Source organism: Cololabis saira, chromosome 2 (assembly GCF_033807715.1).
Source record: "Cololabis saira isolate AMF1-May2022 chromosome 2, fColSai1.1, whole genome shotgun sequence".
Lineage (NCBI taxonomy): Eukaryota > Metazoa > Chordata > Actinopteri > Beloniformes > Belonidae > Cololabis > Cololabis saira.
In genome coordinates this window covers 37011803-37031929 of record NC_084588.1, presented here as the reverse complement: position 1 = coordinate 37031929, position 20127 = coordinate 37011803, and the positions used below count along the sequence as shown (strand labels likewise).

The 20127-nt window shown below is 39.2% G+C and overlaps 1 protein-coding gene across 1 annotated transcript in view; it reads right to left on the bottom strand.

The window, feature by feature from the left end:
• Window positions 1-7806: 7806 nt before the first annotated feature.
• alpk3b (alpha-kinase 3b) overlaps window positions 7807-20127 on the bottom strand; it is a 14692-nt gene continuing 2371 nt past the window's right edge. Inside the window, exons 4-14 of the mRNA XM_061744872.1 lie at window positions 19838-19955; window positions 17878-19117; window positions 14613-16671; window positions 12754-12901; window positions 12472-12599; window positions 12347-12382; window positions 11992-12266; window positions 9534-9622; window positions 9206-9423; window positions 8848-8896; window positions 7807-8722 (exon numbers count right to left, since the gene is read on the bottom strand). Of these exons, the coding sequence (XP_061600856.1) occupies window positions 8407-8722; window positions 8848-8896; window positions 9206-9423; window positions 9534-9622; window positions 11992-12266; window positions 12347-12382; window positions 12472-12599; window positions 12754-12901; window positions 14613-16671; window positions 17878-19117; window positions 19838-19955 (4676 nt within the window). The 3' untranslated portion in view covers window positions 7807-8406. The remainder of the gene's footprint in view (window positions 8723-8847; window positions 8897-9205; window positions 9424-9533; window positions 9623-11991; window positions 12267-12346; window positions 12383-12471; window positions 12600-12753; window positions 12902-14612; window positions 16672-17877; window positions 19118-19837; window positions 19956-20127) is intronic.

Genomic DNA, 20127 nt, shown 5'->3' with positions numbered 1-20127 from the left:
TCCGGGTGCGGGCGAGCGGAAGTCCCGCCCCGCGCTCGAGCGCTGTGGTGAGCTGTCAGCCCAGGATACGAGATCTGAGACAGAGGAGGTTTTAAAAACAAACACCTCACAACTCTGCCCGAGAGAACTCACTTCTGCTACTGTAAAAGGAAAAAAGGAGCACCGATTCCGCAGTAACAGTTTAATTCTTCTGGGCCTTCAAAAATGTGATCAAGAAATATCCCAGATGTGGGTAATATGAGGACCAAAGAGCAATGAAAGAGTAAAAAAGAGCATATCACATGTTACAGGTCTAATGCATGTATATATATATATATATATATATATATATATATATATATATATATATATATATATATATATATATATATATATATATATATATATATATATATATATATATATATATATATATATATATATATATATATAGTACTACTCGAGTTGAGGGGGGATGGCATCCCCCCTGAAATAAAAACTTAAAGGGGGGATGATTTTGACCGTGATGATTTTTGATGATTGACCGTGATGATTTTTGAACATAAGGGATGGAAAGGGGGCCCCTTTCCATCCCTTATGCCATTTCATCAATGAATGTGTTAATGTGTTATTACTGCTATTTCAACATTCAGAGTCATCACCAGAAAAATAACTTATTTGACCATTTTCACCTGTTTCAAGTAAATTGTCACTTTGAATAAGTAAAAAAGTAAAAATCTGCCAGTGGGACAAGATTTATCTTCTCATTACAAGCAAACAAATCTTGTTCCACATGCAGATTTTTCTACTTATTTTAAGTGAAAATCTATACTTGAAACAGGTGAAAATTGTTGTTTTTTCCCGTGATAAGTCTTGTTTTAAGTGTAATGAGATTTTTTTACTAAAATTTTAACTAGAAATAAGACAAATATTCTTGTTAAGATTTTGAGTTTTTGCAGTGATCCATTTTACTTATCCTGTGAAGAACAGAGGCATATTGATAAGTTCAGAAAACAGTTTTTTATTGTTGTGTTTTGATGTATTTGATGTGTAAGCCCAGTGGATATTTAAAGCTTACAGAAGGCTGCATTTAACTGCTGCTATGTCATTCCTGCAGTATTTCTGCAGGTGTTTTGTTCAGTGCTATTATTTGTAATATATTATATTATTTGTAATCAGCATAAATTATCTGTCCCCATATGATAAAATCCACCATCCCCCCTGATTTTTTTTACAACTTGAGTACTGTATATATAGGGGTATATATATATATATATATATATATATATATATATATATATATATATATATATATATATATATATATATATATATATATATATATATAAATATATAATATAATAAGAGAAACTGACAGAGCATCCATCTGTCCATCACCCATACCTGCTTAGTCCTATTTAGGTTACACCCTGGATATATTGCCAATTAATTTCAGTACCTGATGGACTTTGATGCAGCTACTTCGACGACTGGAAAAAGAAACAAAATAAGAGACTATAAGGACAAAAGGTTCATCAGTAGTAGCTACGAACATATTCATTTCAGAAGCATCGAGGTGAACTGTAAAACGGTTATGTGTGTCGATTAATCAATCTTTAAAATACTTTGCATACTTTGCATTTTGCATCGTCAAAGCTAAAAAGCTGAGGGATCAGTCACTTGGTTAGCAAGGCTCAGTCAGAGAGGCAAGAAACATAACCATTTCACTAAACAAGATTTTTAGTGAAGAGTTAATATTTGGCTCTTTAGCTTAATTTATAACATGATAAGGAGAGCAGCTTTAAATACTAACCATACAAACACAGTAGTCCATGTGCATTCAGCAATGAAATAGAGGATTTAATGCTTATGAGTGATATATTGTGATGAATTATGTCATTAGGAAACACCAACCAATAAATAACGTGAATTAATAACTCATGGCATTTGAATTGCCACCTTTTAAGGGGATAAACTTTACTCTGCAAACAAGTGTGTATCATGTGAGACAAGGTGAGTTTACTTTCAACTGCAACCTTAATTAACACTTCTCATCAATCAAACAAAAAACAAATCTTGGACAATAACTGTTTTTCCACTAATTTCCTAAAGGAAGTCTGTTTGAATAAGTAAGTGATAACACGATTAATGACCACAGACCTGCAAGCGTGATGTTGACTCAGCTCAGTGGAGATTATGACAAGCACATACTGAACATGTGACGTGTTTGGAACATTCAGGTTTATGTTTGCATTTGAGTAATCTTTTATATTTTTGCTATTACTTTAATTTCAAAAGAGGAACTTAGTTCAGTTATTTCTGTTCTGCTTTGGTTTTCAATCATTTTCAGTAAACACATAAAGATTGAAAAGTTCTATGACATGCTCTGATGAAAGTTTGTATTATCAAAAAACTAATTCTTGCTTTAAAAGTTTTATTATTCTTTCATTGAATTTTAAGGCATTTAGCAAAGGATAAGTAGTCATCAGTGGCAATGTTAAAAAAGAATATTGAAGCATTTAGTTTATGTTTATATTCATCCACACACACACAAACACACACACAAGCACGCACGCACGCACGCACGCAAGCACACACACACACGCACTGGGCGTATACTCTTGAAACCAAACTTTTCAGTTGTATGCAGCACATATCTAATGTGTGAACATCCAAATGCAGGAAAAAGCAGAAGCTGTCAAGTTCACTTCACACTGCAGAGATCAGTTACTCGTTAATCACTGTGGACTTCCTTTCCTTTTTAACTCAACCGAAATTGTCAGGAGTCAGGAAATCAGTGCTGTCTAAAATTGTATGTAATCATGCTGAACAGATATTGACTCTGTCTCAATAGCAATCAGTGCAGATGGTACAGTGTTTTTTTTTTTTTTCATGTATTAAAATATTACAAATTATGAAAGTACCATTTTTTTGGCAGATCAATTGTATTTTTTTAAATATCACCTAAATAATTAAGAAAACTGTATTTTACAATTCCATATGAATATATTTTTGGATGTTTTTAATGTTGTGACATGTATTATTTACCCAATTGATACTTATTACAGTATATTTCTTTTACATTCTAGCCATATAACTTGCCTCATCATTGTGTTTAATACATATACAATATTTACTTTATTTAACAATACTACCTGTGCATTTATGTAGATCTAGAGTATTACATTGGTCATCCTGATTCACACGTGACTGGAATTGTTTTATTTATCAATCAATATATTTTTCTCTATACGTCCTTTTCAGTTTCACACTTCAGTGTATTGAATCCAGTTCAAGTACAGCACTTGTCTGTTCCTTGAAGGATAGAATAAAAAGAGAGAGTTTGGCTGGCTGTGAAACTCAATATAGGACAGAGGTCACACTGGGTTCAACAGTACAGTGTGTCCCGCTTTTTGCCCAAACACAGCTGAGATAAGCTCAAGTAGAACCTTCTGAAGTGAGTATAGATAATGGGGGAATAGTTTTTTTTCTAGATTAACATTTTAAAAGAGCTCCACTTGACAGTTATGCCAGTCAAGACAATACATAAATGACAATTTTACTGAGCACGTGCTGCACATGTGCTTATTGTAGTTGGTACATGTAAAAGCTATTGTGTCTTCACATCCTTCCTGGATCCACACTCGTGCATATATGTTCCCAGTTTCACACACAGGAGTGTTAATAAAACACATGCGATAGCTGGAACAACAGCTGTGCTGCTGATCATGTCTTTGGTTGATTCTCTAAGGTGAGTTGATGGAAGAATGCAAACACTCAGTGGTTCCAAGACTTTAATACAAGCACTGTAATAAATCAAACAAACTACAAACAAAGCATAAAGCTACATCTAAACGAGAAAGCTCAAAGATTAGGCGAAGGGCGGAACATAAGGGACTAACCAAAACAAATCTGCCTCAGCAATGCCAAACCTGACCAATGCCAAACAACAATGGAAAATTCACTGTGCACTTTTCCACCAAACCGGTTCCATGGCCAAGTCCGTATTAGAGCAAATACGTTGTTGTTGCTTCAATTTTCGCACCAATTCGAACGCAGTGACGTAACTGACGTTTGCAGCGTTACAGTGATGTGATGACATGGCTCACCTTAGAGCCCGAGCTATGAAAAAACAAACCGGTTCTCAGCTGGTTCGCAAGTTGAACGAGTTGTGAACCGGCTGCCCTGGAACCGGTTTGGTGGAAAAGGGGTGAGAAGTGATCAGATGAGTGAAAGCTCGCAAGCTAATGAGAAACGGTAACAGGTGTTGAAATGGAAATCAGGTGACAGAGGAGGATGACTGAGGATATCAATCAAGAGTATAAAACTGTCAAACAATATCAAGCCACAAACTGAAACAAGGCTCCGACTGATGCGTAAGAAAATATCACATCAGAAAGCCACAAGCAAGAAAACCAGAAGAACAATCCTACATATAAAAACCACAGAGTATGAAAATAAAGTCCACGGATTTACATGTTATGCACTTGTGTATGATTTTTGTAATGTACGTGTTCTTGATCGAAATTGAGACAAAGCCAACTTGTTTACAAATTTTTTTTTTTTTTAAATATATTAAAAAAATTTAAATATGTCAGAATAATATGACATGAGCCTTAACGTCTGTTTAACAGCTTCTAAAATAATATGGGACAATTTTACTTCCAGATAGCGCAAAGGCAAGCTAACATAGCTGCTCTTTAACAAAATACTAAACTTCAGCATTTGAGATTTATCCTGCAGCTATGTTCAAAGTTGAGCTTGATTACAATGTTAAAACAAACGTGGGTTCAGCTTATTTGTACTCATGTACAAAACCGAAACAAGCTTGTGATTTGCAGCTTCCTGTTCGGCAGTGGTCTTTTTGCTATCTGTTGAATCCAAAATTAACTTCAAAGCTTTTCATAGCTTTTTTGACATCATCAGCCCTGTTGATAGTAAATATTAATAAACTGGTGTGCACGGTGAGATATGTGTCTGATTTTGTTAAAATCTACTTACACGTTAATTAAAAGGGGCATATCAGGCTTAAGCAAACACAGAGACCAAGACTTGCAGTGGTTGATGATAAATGTTTTGTATATGAGATTGAAACTCAATCATCAAGTTAAGCTACAGATGCTAGGAACTGTGCAAAAGGCCTTACAAAGTCAAGGGATATTTTTTCATCACATTGATTGAACCTTGAGTTTGTCTTTTTTTTCAGTTTTCTTTGGTCATTATTTAATATGTAACATGAAATCTGTTTTTTTTTTTTTTTCAAAGAATTTCGAAGTGTATATAGTATATAAAGGCGCTGTGGTTACTGCATGGTCTTTAGTTGTGGATCTTCCCACTCTGAGGAGGACAGTAGTTGTGATCATTGTGCTTTTATTTATTAATAACTCATTCCTGTAAGAATTATGAATGATGTTGGGGAAAAAAAACATAATAAGGGTAATTCATTGAAGTATTTTTAGTAGGAAAGCTGTCCAGATTCCCACAATTCTGTAAAAACTGTTTTTTTTTTTTTTTTTTTTTTTTTGCCAAATTCATCTATTTAAAAGACTGTATCAAATAAACTGTTTGCATTTTAAATTGTGCAAAATTTTGTTCCGTTCCATGCATCTGGCATTGTTATCTCCCCTTCCTCCACAAGGTAGAGTATGTAGCCAACAGAGATTGCAATCTGATTTAGCCTTTATGTTCTTCGAGAGAAAACAATGTGCGATATTTATCAGAATGTCATAATATCGTGGTCAGCTACAGCTTGCTCGGTTATGGTAGATTAAAATAGCACTGCGGTCAACTTAGGGATGGCACTGAGACCAGCGGCAGCATGCGACTTTTGGAGAAGTGGAGATAAAAGTTTTTTTCAAATGCCATCTTGTCTGTGGCATTTAGGAACGTGTGATCCTTTTCATACAATCTTCCTAAATGGTCATAACCGCACTGGTCTGCTCATGGTAATAGGGGTAAATTAGGTTCAACGGAATGGGCTCAGATTTACAGCGACCCCTGCACATATATTGCCACAGTTGGGCTCCATGGCCCCCTCCTCTTTTTTGTGTTTGTTTAATTACTTTAAAGCTTAGATTTTACTTTACATAACAACGCAAATCTTTAATGAAATGGGGGATATTTTCTCTTACAAATGATGATGACGTCAAAACCCTCTAAATGAGGTATGTTAGGCATATTTTTACATGTTGCCTCCTAATGAACCAGAATGTGAGTTTGAATCCTGTAAATGTGTTTAATGTGCTTAAGATTTGCATGTTGAGGGCTGGATATTCACATTAACTCAAGATTATATCTTATTAAATGTAATAGGAATCGCTTTGGCCTGTAATGTACATGCCAAATGTCTGCGGTTGGAGACTGACAATTCTTTCATTTGCTGTATCTTTTTATGGGTATTAATGTTGCGATCACTATGTGTGGTCTCTTTTTTTTGCGTTTTGTCAGAGCCACTCACCAAGAGCTGTGCCAATACATCTTTTCTCTGTAATTTCCCCTCTTCACTCATAATTCTGGTCTTTAATGTCTTGGAGGAAACATCGTGATTATCGTATCATGTTTAATTATTGCCGTTGCTCCTCTAAGAGGTTTGTTACTCACATTGTGAAAAGTTCATACAAAGTGACCTCTGGACTAAAATGGGATCATTTTACCTCATTTATCAATTTGAATTGATATTTGGGCCACTCAGAGGATAGTTTTTTGCTGGCACTGCATGCCATTGTAATTATTTAGCCAATTTAGTATCATTATAAAACACAAATTACCTCAAAAAATTACGTAGATAGATTGAAGTTCAGTTTGATTGTTGTACATGAGCAAGCCTTTTGCTCGTCTAAGTTTTTCCATCAGTGGCATGATGATTAACTGACAGTAGGTGGCAGGAGTGTTGTGTCACAGGGCCTGATGCTCTCCATGTTGATCTCACGTCTCAGTCACACTGAATCAAGTATTAAAGTTAAAATAGAAGTTTGGTGACATCTCGACTGATCACACTGGAGATACATGGAAACATACCAGTCAGGTTTTTGTTCCTTTTACAGTCAGATAAAACTTTGTTGTTAGATACCTTTATCCCCTGAACTGTAAGCAATTACCTATTACAACATTCTGTAGGCCTCATAAATGTGTGACTTTAATGTTAAAATCACATACATGTGGTGCTAAAGCATGAAAAATACTCGATATAAACAGGTAAAAAAGTATGAATTATTCATATATTTCTATTTACACAATATGTCATCTCTTTTGTTCTCAAACCCCTCCAACCTTCTCGTTCTACGGGACAACGTCAGGGGTGACATGACGTACACGTCTTTGACTAAAGGCCTTCCAGCACTGATCACACACGTGTGAAGCTACTGATTGCATAAGCGATGAGTCACTAATGACTAGAAATCACATATGATTATCGTGATGAAGTTAGCCTTTCACTCTGTGAAACTGCACACAACACTTAGTCCTCCAATATTTGTGACATTTGATTGGCTCCTTTAGTTTTTTTATATTTTATTTTTACCTCAAGTAAAAATAAGATAGCTGCTATCTTAGTAATGTGTTGCATCTGTGCTCTTTGTCACATATTTTGTTATATCATCAGGCAGGACTATAATAAACCAACAAATTGTCAGGAGCATCATCCACATAAAAATGTGTATCTTTAATGCTCATCAGACAAACAGAAACGTGAAGTCTTCTAAGTTAACGTGAGCAATCAAAACGATGTAGCTCAATGCAGAAAAAATGATGACAGGGACTGACTTCAGCCCGCTGATGTCAGATGCATATTTATACCAAGAGTGGCAGTAAGAATTTAAAAAGCACACACGTGTAACCATATCTTTTATTGTTCAGCCAGTTGAATTCAATGGTGCAGTTGCTAAAAATGCAAAGTGCAAAATTTAAGAGCAAGTAAACAAGTCAGGTAACAACATAAAGACACAACAATGTCGGCCACTGTAAACACAGCGTCATGTGAAGCTACATTTGGCTTGTTACTTTCCTAAAAGAACAAGAAAAAGAAACATTTCCTGTTGTGTGACCTCAGTCAAAGCTTACTACAGTACTTATGGAGTTGTTTTCCCTTGAGTTGACAAGAGTAGCCAAGGATAACCTTGAAAATTATGAATGTAGATTGTAAAAATCAATCCCACTTAAGCCCAAAATGTCACACATTCATAGCGTAAAGATACACTGACCTGAGATTGTCACCCACAATCTTCAACGGGATTAATGGTGTTTAAGCAACAGAATAAAAATCCACAAAGGACTCTGCTTCTTGTTACACACTTCAGCTGTAAAGTTAAAACAAGAATGCCGCACACAAGTGAGATGTATTACAGCAAAAAGCAAGGAATGGTGGCTGTTACGATTCAAAAGTTGAGCCATGTCATCATGAAGTCTCTTTCTTCCTCCGTGTGGTTATTTTTATGGCATCTTAACCACTCCGGGTGCTTCTGTTGGTTTTGGATTAGTGGGGGTTGTGCTTCTATCTTGTTCAGCCTTCCTAGTCAGCCTGGGGCTGCCAGCTGCCTTCCTGGTGCTCTGGGGGCTGGAGGAGCCAGCAGCCATCCTTCGCTGAAGTGAGGGGCTTTTGGACCCCTTCGGCTTTGACGGCGTCGACAAAGAGTCCATAACCTTGAGAGACCTGAGGCCGAGCAGGCCGCAGAAGTAGTTGCACTTGTGCTGCGAGACAAACTGCTCGAAAACTTTGGGATTCCCTTCAACAGGCAAACCTTGATGCCTGCAGTGACACAACAAACGGCAGAAGTAAATGTTACAGTCATGATCTGGATAAAAGTAAATTGGCTGTAAAATGAGTTTTTTACAGCTTTGTTTTTAGAAGCATCGCAGCACAAAAATACCAACCCCGTCGATTTAACGGATATTCCCACATTGGTGATCTTGGTGTCAACACCTGCGGAATAACAACATGCAATTACTCTTTGTTGTCGTGGTCACATGTTTAGGTGTGACAGCTTTGAACAGGGATTCGTCTGCACAAGAAATCATGGCAAAAAATGAGATAAATATATTTAATCTAAAATGAGTATATTTTAAAATGTCAACATTTTAATAGAAATGAATGGATGGATTTACTCTACAACTCAAAATAAAATAAATACATTAAAAAAAATCTTGTTTGATCTGATTCTCTTTATTAATGTAGGCATTTTTATTTTATTTTTTTCGCAGGTTAAGTTTAATGCCATGAGTATCAGCTCACCTTCCAGTCGAGTGAGTAGCAAATTGCCATTAGTCCACTGGAAGATCCAGTGCTGCAAGGTGCAGCACTTCTGCTCCACCTCTGAACCGGTCCTCATGTCTAATCTCCCTGAATGATGGAGGACTGAATATTTCTTATACACTCCTGGGAGATCTGCCTCCACTGTAGCGTAGGGAACAGCATTCGCTGGTCGATACATCAAATAGACTGGAACCACCCTGCACGAGCAAAGAGGGTCATAATGTAAGTCGCTTTCAGAAACAATCGCTGGCGTCTGCTCTGTGTTTGTTGGTCACTTTCTCATCCAGAGTAAACTGATTGTACTCACTCAAGAGTTGGGCCAAAGTTTTCTAGGACCCTTCCTTCTGCAGCGAAGACTTTGCAGTATTCCCGAGCTAAGTTCTGAATTTTACATACCTGTGCACAAAACATTGGAACAGGGCCAGTAAAGATACACTCAACCTGAAGCATCACATTTATTCAATTACAATTTGATTTAAGAGTCAGTAATCCTGTGTGGGTGACAGATATGACACCTGACTCATCTTAGTGCTGGAACTGCTAGTATATTTAGGCCCGGTTTCACAGACAAGGCTTATATCAAGCCAGGAGTAGGCCTAAGTCAGACTAGTAAAGCTAGGTAATTTAAGTGGCTTGCATGAGCGTGGCTTATATTTGTCTTAGTTAGTCCCAGACTGTGGAGTCCTGGAGTAAGCTTAAAGCAGAACACCTCATTAGCTTAAGTGGGAGCACAGTCTGTTAGCCTAATGGTGCTCACAAAAACCTGGAATGGAATTGAGGACAGTTTTGCTGGAGGGAATTTTGACACCAAACATGGTTGAAGCTAAAAGAACACGCTCAAAGAACTATACTGAGTATGAAAAAAAACTCTACTTAAACTAATTTTGGGAAATCATGCTGTTATTGAAAGTAAAGGGCATAGTGCTGCTGTTGAACATAAGAAGAACAATGCTTGGGCTGCCATTTGCAGTGAATTCAATGCAAATTAAAATGTAACCACACTTTTGTATCTAACGGTGTTCTTTTCCCAGAGGATATTATTCTAACCCTGGTGGAAGAGCCAGTGCACAGTGACTGTGCACCCTCCACATCTGGCATGGCATCCCAGAGAAAAGATGCTGCCAAAACCTTCCAGCAGAGACCAAAAAGGATGTCAATGCATGAAAAGTTAGCCTTAGAAGTTCATGAGCAGAAAATGAAATATCTGAAAGAAGAGCATGACATGAAAATGAGAATTCTATAGGTCGAATTGGATATGAAATTAGAAGAGAGAGTTGTTCAAAGAAAGATGCATGAGATAGCTATGTAATGTAATGAAATACACTTGACAAGAGTGTGAGTATTGTAGTCACCACAACCTAAATTTTAGGACAGCCTTGGTTGAGTTTCTCATTTAATTTTTCAGCACACTATTGCACTGCAATGTGAAAGCAGCTCTGAGTGCAAGTCCTCGTTGGACTGGCATGGGCACATCTGAATCATTCTGGTCTTCCATTGGAGGGTCAGGACAATTATACTGCTTTAGGTAGTTGTACAGCTTCAGGTAGTTGTGCAGCACAGCTGTAGCAATGATCACCTTGCAGCATATTCTTGGCTCAAAATGAAGTGTATTGCATAAACACTGGAATTGATTTGTCCACACCCCAAACATACGCTCGACCATCCCTCTAGTGCGAATATGAGCTTTGTTACATCTTTGCTGCTCAGTTGTTGTGGGATGTGGCCAAGGTGTGAATAAATAGGAACTCTGCGCATATGCACTGTCACCAATTTGTATTCCGCTATGTTGCCCTCTCTCAAACTGAGCACACAATGAAGAGTTGTGAAAAATCCTTGAGTCATGTGTTGCTCCCTTCAAACGGGCGACAATGTTTGAAAACTCTAAATTGGGAGTGCATACAGCCTGAACATTGATGGAAAACCAGTTCTTACGGTTCCTGTACTCCTCAGCATCAGGAGTTGATGGACACTTGATTTCAACATGACATCCATCAATACAGCCAATCACTCCTGGGAAGTTCCCATATTCGTAGAATCACGATTTATAGTTGGTTTGCTCAGCAGCATCAGGGAACTTAATGTACAGATTTCTCAGTTCACAAATGGCACTGCAGACATTGTGAACTATTCTACACACTGTTGCTTTGCTGACACCACACAAATCACCAGTTTCACGATGAAAGGTTCCAGATGCCAAGAATCTCAAAGTTATCAGAACTTGGAGAAAGCTGGGTACAGGCCTTCCTTTATGAGACATGGAGGAAAGTCTAGGCTCAAGCAAAGTAATTATCTCCAGTACATCTTCTTTGTACATACGAAAGCGGTTTCGGAAAGTTATTTCATCAAACTGATTCAATGGATTACTCCTATCCACAAGTATTTGTCTGGCTGGCCTCTGTAGCGAATATTGGTCTTCATTTAGATATTCCAAATACTCCATGCTCCCAAAACATCTGTGCTCCCTTTCACAAACAGTACTAAGCTGAAGTTAAACCTGCCTCTTTGCAGGATTAATATAAACTTAAATTTAGTCCTAGAGTAGCTCTAATCCACCCTTTTGCAATTGGCTTTGTTTAATCCAGAACAGACTAAATCTATGACTATTTTAAGATATGTCTGTGCAAGTGACTTAAAGTTAAGCCAGCTCAAACAGCATTTTAGTCTGAGACTAGGTTTAAGCCTTGTCTGTGAAACCGGGCCTTAGTAATGTTTTTTTTTTTTAAATCCCCAATGGCTAAATGACAAAATCAAACCATCTCAAGTACCTGCTTCATCGTTTCCAGGTTCCTTTCGAACACACCGCTGTCTTCTTTGCCTCCATAGGTGAGGAGGCTCCGTACTTTAATGATACACGTATTACCGGACTCGAACACGGGCTCCAGGCCATAGATAACTTTTGCTCTCCAGACTTTATGAGAACAGCCATCGCCAATGCGAGATGTTGTCATCATTATGCGTCCAAAGAATTTGTTTGCCCAAACACCAGAATCAGCCAAACCCCTGGTGAATATCAGGGGCGTCATTTCGATTTCCTCCCCAACTAAAGAAACAAGAATATAAGAAATCTGCGGGAAAAAGTCCAGGAACATGACTTATCTTAGCATATAAACTTCATCTTACCGCTGAGGTCCTCACGTAGGTACATTCCAGCCAAGACTGCAAAACGGTGAAAGTGAAGACAGAAAAGTCACGCTGTGGTCCACTGACACATGGATAAATTAAAATATATCAATGAAAATACATACTATCTGCACTGAGGAGGAAGTCAGTGTCGGCTGTTCCGTATTCATTTGTTATCGAGCATCCGTAAACACCAGAGTCCACGGAGGACGCCTGAACAACGGCGAGGTTGGCCTGAGTTTCATCCCCCGCTCTGGAACACGCACAACAAACCAAATCCTTTATAATGACTTTACACTTTAACTAAGGGCAACATTTCACTATCATTTCAAAAGGATCTAAAGAACTTCAAAAAGTCTTCCATTTATTTTCATGCTGTTTCATTTGGAGTTTTTCTGAGAGCTTACTTTCTTTTCACCTGAGCAATCTCCTCTTCGTTTTTGTACCACTTGATGGTAGAGTCACTAAGAACGTTGAAGAACTGGAACCAAAGCTTCAAGTGTCCCGAGCCGTCAGCCAAGGCCGTGCCCCGGATTTTACGGATAACCTGAGGAGCTGGAAACAAGGAAAACCAACACAGGCCACGTGATAAACACACAGTTTTTTATGTTCTGCAAAGCGGCAATCACAAGGATCTGTGTGTAACTGAGGTAATATTTTAGTGTTTGACAGTGGTCAAAAGTTTCAACAAAAATGAAAAATTGAAAGCTTAAGATCATTATTTATTCAGCCAAAACTTTGCTAAAAGGCAGAGGCAATGTGTAGGAAAAACTATGTAACCTATGATGATAGGGGTCTCGCAAGTAATTTTGCACAGATCTCTTAAGATCCTACTGCTGTATTTCAGTTCGACTGGCGTATGGACTTGCTGAAACAACTTGAATACTTTCTCCTTTCAGTCATTCTGTTGCAGATTTACTGTTGTTCTTGGGCTCGTTGTGGTGTAGTATGACTCAATTTTGTCAAACTTTAGCTGTCAGAGAGAGAAACTCACATTCAACTCAATAATATAATGCTTTGACAGCAAATGCCATGATCTTAGGGTGTAAAATAACCACACATCATGACCTTTCCATCATCATGCTTAATAACTATGTGCTTTTCTTTTCTTTTTTTTTTATGTTAATGTGGACTGATTCGGCAAACATCCTGCGCAATCTCCGGGCCAAATCCAGCAGGCTTAAAGACAGTTTCTTCCACCAGGCTGTCAGGAGACTCAACTCCCTCCCTGCTTTACCGTCACTCCATCCTCTGCCCCCTACTACAGATTAGGACTGTACACCGCCCCCCCCCCCCCCCCCCCCCCAAGAACTTAAATCTATTTTAAAATCTATTTATTCCCTATTTTATTATATCATGTACATTTCCCTGTAAATATTCAAGTTTAGTTAATGTCACTTTAATTTTGGACTGTTTATTTTATTTTTATTTTATTCTTGATCTTGTTTTATTCTATTTTATTACTTGTACTTTGCACCTTGGGTCAGAGAGGACTGTAATTTCATTTCTGCTGTATGTCTATATAGCATATCAGACAAAAAAACGTGAACTGAAACTTGAAACTTGAAACTGATTACACTAAGCATTATGGCAAAAGATCTCGTCTGTCCAATTTTCCTTAAACAATCTTTTAGTGGACGTATGTATGCAAGTAACTAACCATAGTTTTACAAAAAGCCTTGCCTGTATCTCAGAAATGGGCCATTTCAGGTCTACAGAGTAATTTCTGATGCAACCACTAGAGGTGCCAGAGTATTAAAATCCTGTAACTTGTGCAAGCATAAATTTGACTAAATCAGACATTCTGCATGTTACGGAGCCCCTAAAGGGACACAGATTTTTTTTTTTTTTATAATGAGTTTTACGCGCGCGCGTAAAACCTTTAAGTGAGCACGTAAAGTTGTTTACTTGCAAGCAAAGTGGTAATGTCCTTATAATGGAGTCCCAGGTTAAAATATACCTCAGCTAAATCCTGTAATGTCATTTCCATTCATAAACAGAGCAGGGCGCAACTGGAGGGTCTCCTGTTCCAGCAAAACTCCCATGTACTTGTTTTTACGTGCTCACGTAGAATAACTTTACGTGCTCACTTAAAGGTTTTACGCGAGCGCATAAAGGTTTCAAGCGCGCGCGTAAAACTCATTATATATAAAAAAAAAAACAAATCTGTGTCCTTTTAGGGGCTCCGTAGCATGTCGTGTTTAAAGACATTGATTATTTTGCCAATAATTTGTTTGTTTTTTTTATTATCATTACATTTTTTTACCTTTAAATTGGTCATGTTTATCCTTCTCCACTGGTTTCTCTTCAGCGTGGATCTTCTCGGTGAGCGGCTGGGCGACTGTTAGGGTTTCAGGCGCCTTCCGTCTATTCAAGAGTGGAGAACGCCTTTCTACTGGAGACGTTAGCGTGTCTGCATGTGGCTGAAGAAGAGCTGACCGCCGAGACAGGCCCGGAGACAAGGAAAGGGTCACAGAACTGGTTGAGAGCTTGCTGCTCTGCACCAGTACCTCCTTTTTCTCGGTTTGGGCATCGGTGAGTGATGTGGTCTCTGCAGCCTCTTCAGGGCTGGCCTTGGGCAGCAGGATTTTGCGACGTGCTCCAGAGGCTAGCTCTTGTGGAGTAGCAGACGGTATGGGAGAAATGTTGTTTCTTTTCTTCAACAGCGGACTTGACTCTGGAGTTGGTGTGGCAAAGGAGTCAGACCTCAAGACTTCCTTCACCATGGAGCTCTCCTGGTGACTGGGATGAACATTTTTCTGTTGTGTGCCAATGTTTGATTCACTTTCAGCAGGATATTTTTGGACACTCTGAAAAGAAACTGGACTTTTACTTTGCTCCTCTGTCTTCATATTAATGTCTGTCACCGCCTTTTCCGTCGTGCTGATGAGGTTTATTTCTGGATTTATCTCCTTGCTGTTGCCTTGGACAGGTTCATCTTGGGTGTGCTCCAAAACTGCAGCGTTTTCCCTTCGGATCCTGGGCCCCACATGCGTCACTGTAAGTGGAGACTGAGATTCCTGAATGACATTTTCAGGTAGATTTGAAAGTGAGTGAAGTCCGATCGTAAATCTGTCCTTTGGAGGCGAGGGAGGACTGTGTTTTACATTTTGAATCCCTGAATTGGGAACCACAGATGAGTCTTTTAAGGGAACGACAGCTGACGTCTCTACTCCTAGGCTAATATCCACAACCTTTTTGACATTTCCATGTAGTCCTTTTGTGTCTGTAACCTTGCCAGTTTCTCTTAGAGAAACATCAGGGATCACAAGATGTCCAGGCAAAACCTGGACCGGTGCTAAAGTTACATCTGAAGTTTTAATTTGTTCCTGTTTGGTTTTATTTAGTTCCTGGTAAACCCCCGTATGTGCTACCTTTATGTTTGAGGGAGGTGGATCCTCAGTGCTCCATCCAGTTTCGCTGTCAGTCTTCAGTGTCTTCTCTTCCTGTTTAGTGTTATCTTTTAACTCCTGGCATACTCCCAAAGCTGCTGTAATGGGATCTTGTGCTAAGTTAGTGTGGACTGGTATAATAGAGACTGAATTTGTGAGAGTTGATTCCAGAGACTTTAACTGAGACCTCAAAAGTTCAGCGATAGATATGACTTTGGTTACAGGCTTTGGGATTTCCTTGAAGCCTTGGATCTGTTCCACCGTGTTTACGTTTTCTGGCGTCTTTGTCAGGAGCAGGGCAGCAGTCTCAGCAGTATCCACTTTCAGTTTCTGTAATTCAGAATTGGTTTTCTCCATTACTCTTGAAACGGACTCTGTCTTCTTGGTTTCTATGTGAGAAGTTTCCTTAGTTAACAAACCAGAGCGCTTGTTTCCTGCTTTCTTGACAGTTTCTGTTTTAGTTCGTTGGGTCAAATGTAAACTAGTAGTTTCAGTCTCCATTTCAACTACCTTCTTGCTTGGGTTCACACTATCAGCCTGTATTAAACACTTTCCCTCATCATAACCCTCTACCTTCTCAACAACTTGTATTTCTGTCCCTTCAATAGATTTTATAGCTGTATCAGCTGGGCTTTGCAAGCCAGCGGGGGAAACATTATATCCCGGGGTGTCCTCCCCACCACCAGCACTTTTAAGAGGTGACCCCTGGAGGTTTGTAAAAAGAACTGAACGGCTCTCATTTGAGTCCCTGGAATGAGCCCGTGTGTTCTGTGTCCTTTCGTCAGTGGGTCCTTGAAAAGCAGCAGATAAAGAAGAGGCCCGGATGTCGTCTGTCCTCTGTCGCAGTTGCGCGCCGACTGCGCGCCGGTCAGGTGGTGGTTCCAGGTTGACGAGAGCATCATTCCTGTTCGTCTTTGTGTGGGCCTGCGTGACCTTGGGGCATAACACAAGCTGTAAATACTTATTCCCTTATCCCTGGCTATGCTGGACATGGATAAACACATGCAATTTTAAAAACAGCAACGGTGTAACCGAGCAACAGGCGGAGAAAGGAATGGAAAGAACTCAGACAAGGAAAAATACACGATCCGGAGAAAAGGTTGCTAGTAAATGACCACATTAACCTTGGTATATTGCAAATGTTAAATACATTCACACTACTCTTCATAGAACTAGCTGAAGAGCTCGAATACATGCTCTATTAATATGTCACTTGTTGATAACAGATTAATAATACATCTGCACACATTTCTGTTCAAATTCAAGCATGGTAATTATAACTTGTAGAACATTTACATTCAGGACTAATGAAGCTCTGCTTCCTCTGCTACTCCAGCCTGACTTAGGGAGGCTCAACCAAAAGGACGGTTGCTGTTTTATGAGGGGGGGTTGGGCCAGAGATGCAAGGGCAGAAAGGAATGCAAATTATCTGAAGTGGCGCTCCAGCCATGCAGTGTTTTGTCTCAGCTCTCAGTGTGTCGTCAGTGCTCAGCCATGCAGTTGTGGTTTTGATGACTGCATAAGCGCTGTGGAAAGACAGGCCGTTCTGCAGTGACAACATTTATTGGTGATAATTGGAGGTGTTGTCAGGCTGCGCCCCCTGCTTGATATACTATACAAAACTTTGCTTATTTCTCTGTGTATTTTCAACGTAAACCAATAGTTTGACCTATTCATTTTGGGCAATATTTGCTTTCTGGAAGGCAGGGAGTAAAGTTCATTGTTATATTTACAATTGTGAATCATACATTTATTTTTAGACTTCAGACGTAAAAGAACGAGAAAAAACTATCTTGCCTTGATTTTAAGTAAAATAAAATCCCAATAATAGGACCTATAGATCACTTAACACCCTACATCACTTTCATCTAATATATGCAAAAATAAATGAACAAATAATAATGATAATATTTGAGTCTGAGTCAAATTATCAATTTCTACTGTATAATATCTTGATATAAATGTAGACAAACTTACATAAATGTACCACATCCAAATACCTGCTACAGACGTCAATATGCACCGCATGCCACTCAGCGGGGTGCGCTTGTATAAACTATAAATAGCTCTGGGATGCTTGATGGGACCTATGTTGGCAGCACAAATCTCTCATGAGCTCATGCGAAACAGTTAACTCACCTCAGCTGATCGAGACGGCACAGGCTCCTTTTTTTGCCAGGGGCTCGTTTCTTTCTCAGACAGCTCATTTCCACCCAGTTCACACGGGCGCCGAAGTAAACCAGTCCTCGTGTCACATGGTGTGTCTACTGACTCACTGGAACTGTGTGAAATACATCCATCAGTGGACGCTTTCGACTGCACATTAATATCCACGGTCGGAACATGTTCAGTCCTGTTCTCCTTTAATGTGTTCAGCAGACTTGACTTGACACTTGGCTGTTTTTGTGTTGAAGTGATTAAGTTTGGTGTTTTTAAATTTTCCTTTGTATCCTTGCAAGCATTTTCCTTCTTATGTTTTGCAGCTTTGTCGACCTCAGCTCCTGACATTGTATGAATTGAAGACAAATGAGCAACAGCGGGCACCGAGGGTGTGAAATCTCTCTGTGAAGATACAGTTACCTCGGCACGTGTGCGGTTGTCTTCTGACGGACTCTCAGCCAGCATCGCCTCCTCTGTTGTTGGTTTGTTCTGTTCTTTGATGTTTCTTGAATGTGGATCCAGAGTTGATGAAAGCACTTTGTTTTCTATTTCCATAACCTCTTCTGAGTTCCCAGCACCTCGTGCTGCATCTGTGCAGGCTGGACTTCCAGGTAAAGAAGTCTCATCATTTGCACTCCGTTCACTGGACATCCTCCCTCCCATAAGATCTGCTTTTGCAACTTGTTCAACATTGGAAATTTTAATCTTCTTCTTAGCAAAAGGAGTTTTGGGCTGATGTGCGGTAGACGCCTTATGAGCAGGGTCAAAGATGTTTTTCCCTCTCTTACTGTCACTGTCATTGTCAGTCGGTCCATTTGTCACAACTGAAACTGCTCCGTGAGTTACTGCCGTGGGCTTTTTCTCAGCCTCCTCCACAATGGCCTCTTGTAGACCGTCCTCACTCACGAGACCAGCGGTCTGACGAATCTCTTCGGTGCTCTCGTCCTCCGTGGAGCCCGACGTGCTGAAAAAGGTCGCCATTGTGGAGCGGCGTTTTCTCTGCGTCCGGTCTGGACTGATGGTTCGTAGCGGTTCCTGGTTTTCTTTACCTTCTGTTTCCCTGCATTTGTTCTCTGACCTCTTTTTCAACTTGGCAAAGTAATTTTGGTGAATTTTGAACTCATTCATTTCACCCACTTCCAGAACCCCCGAGCAGGACACAATACCTTTACTGTTGGTGGCAGAGGCTTGGTATATGGCTGCGTCTTCCACGGTGCAACTGCACAGGGATTACAATCAAATCAAGAAGTTTATTATTGTCAAAATCAAAGTTAAACACACGGAAGAAGGTCCAATACGGTTCTTCTTAAGAGCTGTACCATGGGGCAGAATGATAAGACCTTCATGGACTATTTCATAGAAGGTTAAAAGGGTCATATTGTGCTTTTTTTGTTAGCCTGTGAAAGAAGTCTTTCGCTGTTAAGAACTACTTAACTGATCTGGGAAACCGGGCCATTATAACTGAGGTTGCTTACAGAATACACAAGAAATAGGATTTGCTAAGTTTAATAGACCCTCAGCTGTGAACAATTTGCAAAATTTCTGGCTCTATTTTACATAAGATAGAGTTCTCTTCCTTCAGGAATCTTTATCTCTCCTAATTGTCAGCGTTTTTCATTCTGAATTTACAAAGGCTTTTTGGAGTAGAAAAAAGAGGTACTACAGTTTCTAATAATATGGCTACTTTACAGAATAAATGATATCCTGGGCTGTTCTGGCTGGAAAATGTTAGCAAATAACAAAATTATAAAAGCCAAAATCAAGACCAACTAGTGTCTGCCACACATAATACGCCTCCCAAACAGACTCAGGACTTTGTTTATAGTATAGTTTCAAAGAAAATTTCAATGCAACACGGAATTCAGTCATTCTTGTCTTGATGCTTGTGCAGAACAAGTGCAGTCAGACATTTTTTTAAATTGTGAAAAAAAAGGCATACTTGTGAATGTGCAGGGAATGGTTTTCTCCATTGTGTACTATTTCATATTTCGGCAGCCCACAGTATCGGTCCAGCTGTTTGTCATCCTTGTACCAGGTAATTTGAGGGACAGGGAATCCTGAGAAAAAGAGAGCATGAGACGGGGAGAGAGAAAAACAGGATGTTAGGTATATGTTAAATCATTTCTACTGTTTCAGTAATATTGGGCACAGTGGAGCGTAGTTATGTTTTGCCTCTTGTTAGAATAGGCTTTTTTAAAGTATTTCTTGCCTAAGCTGGGAAGCAGTGTT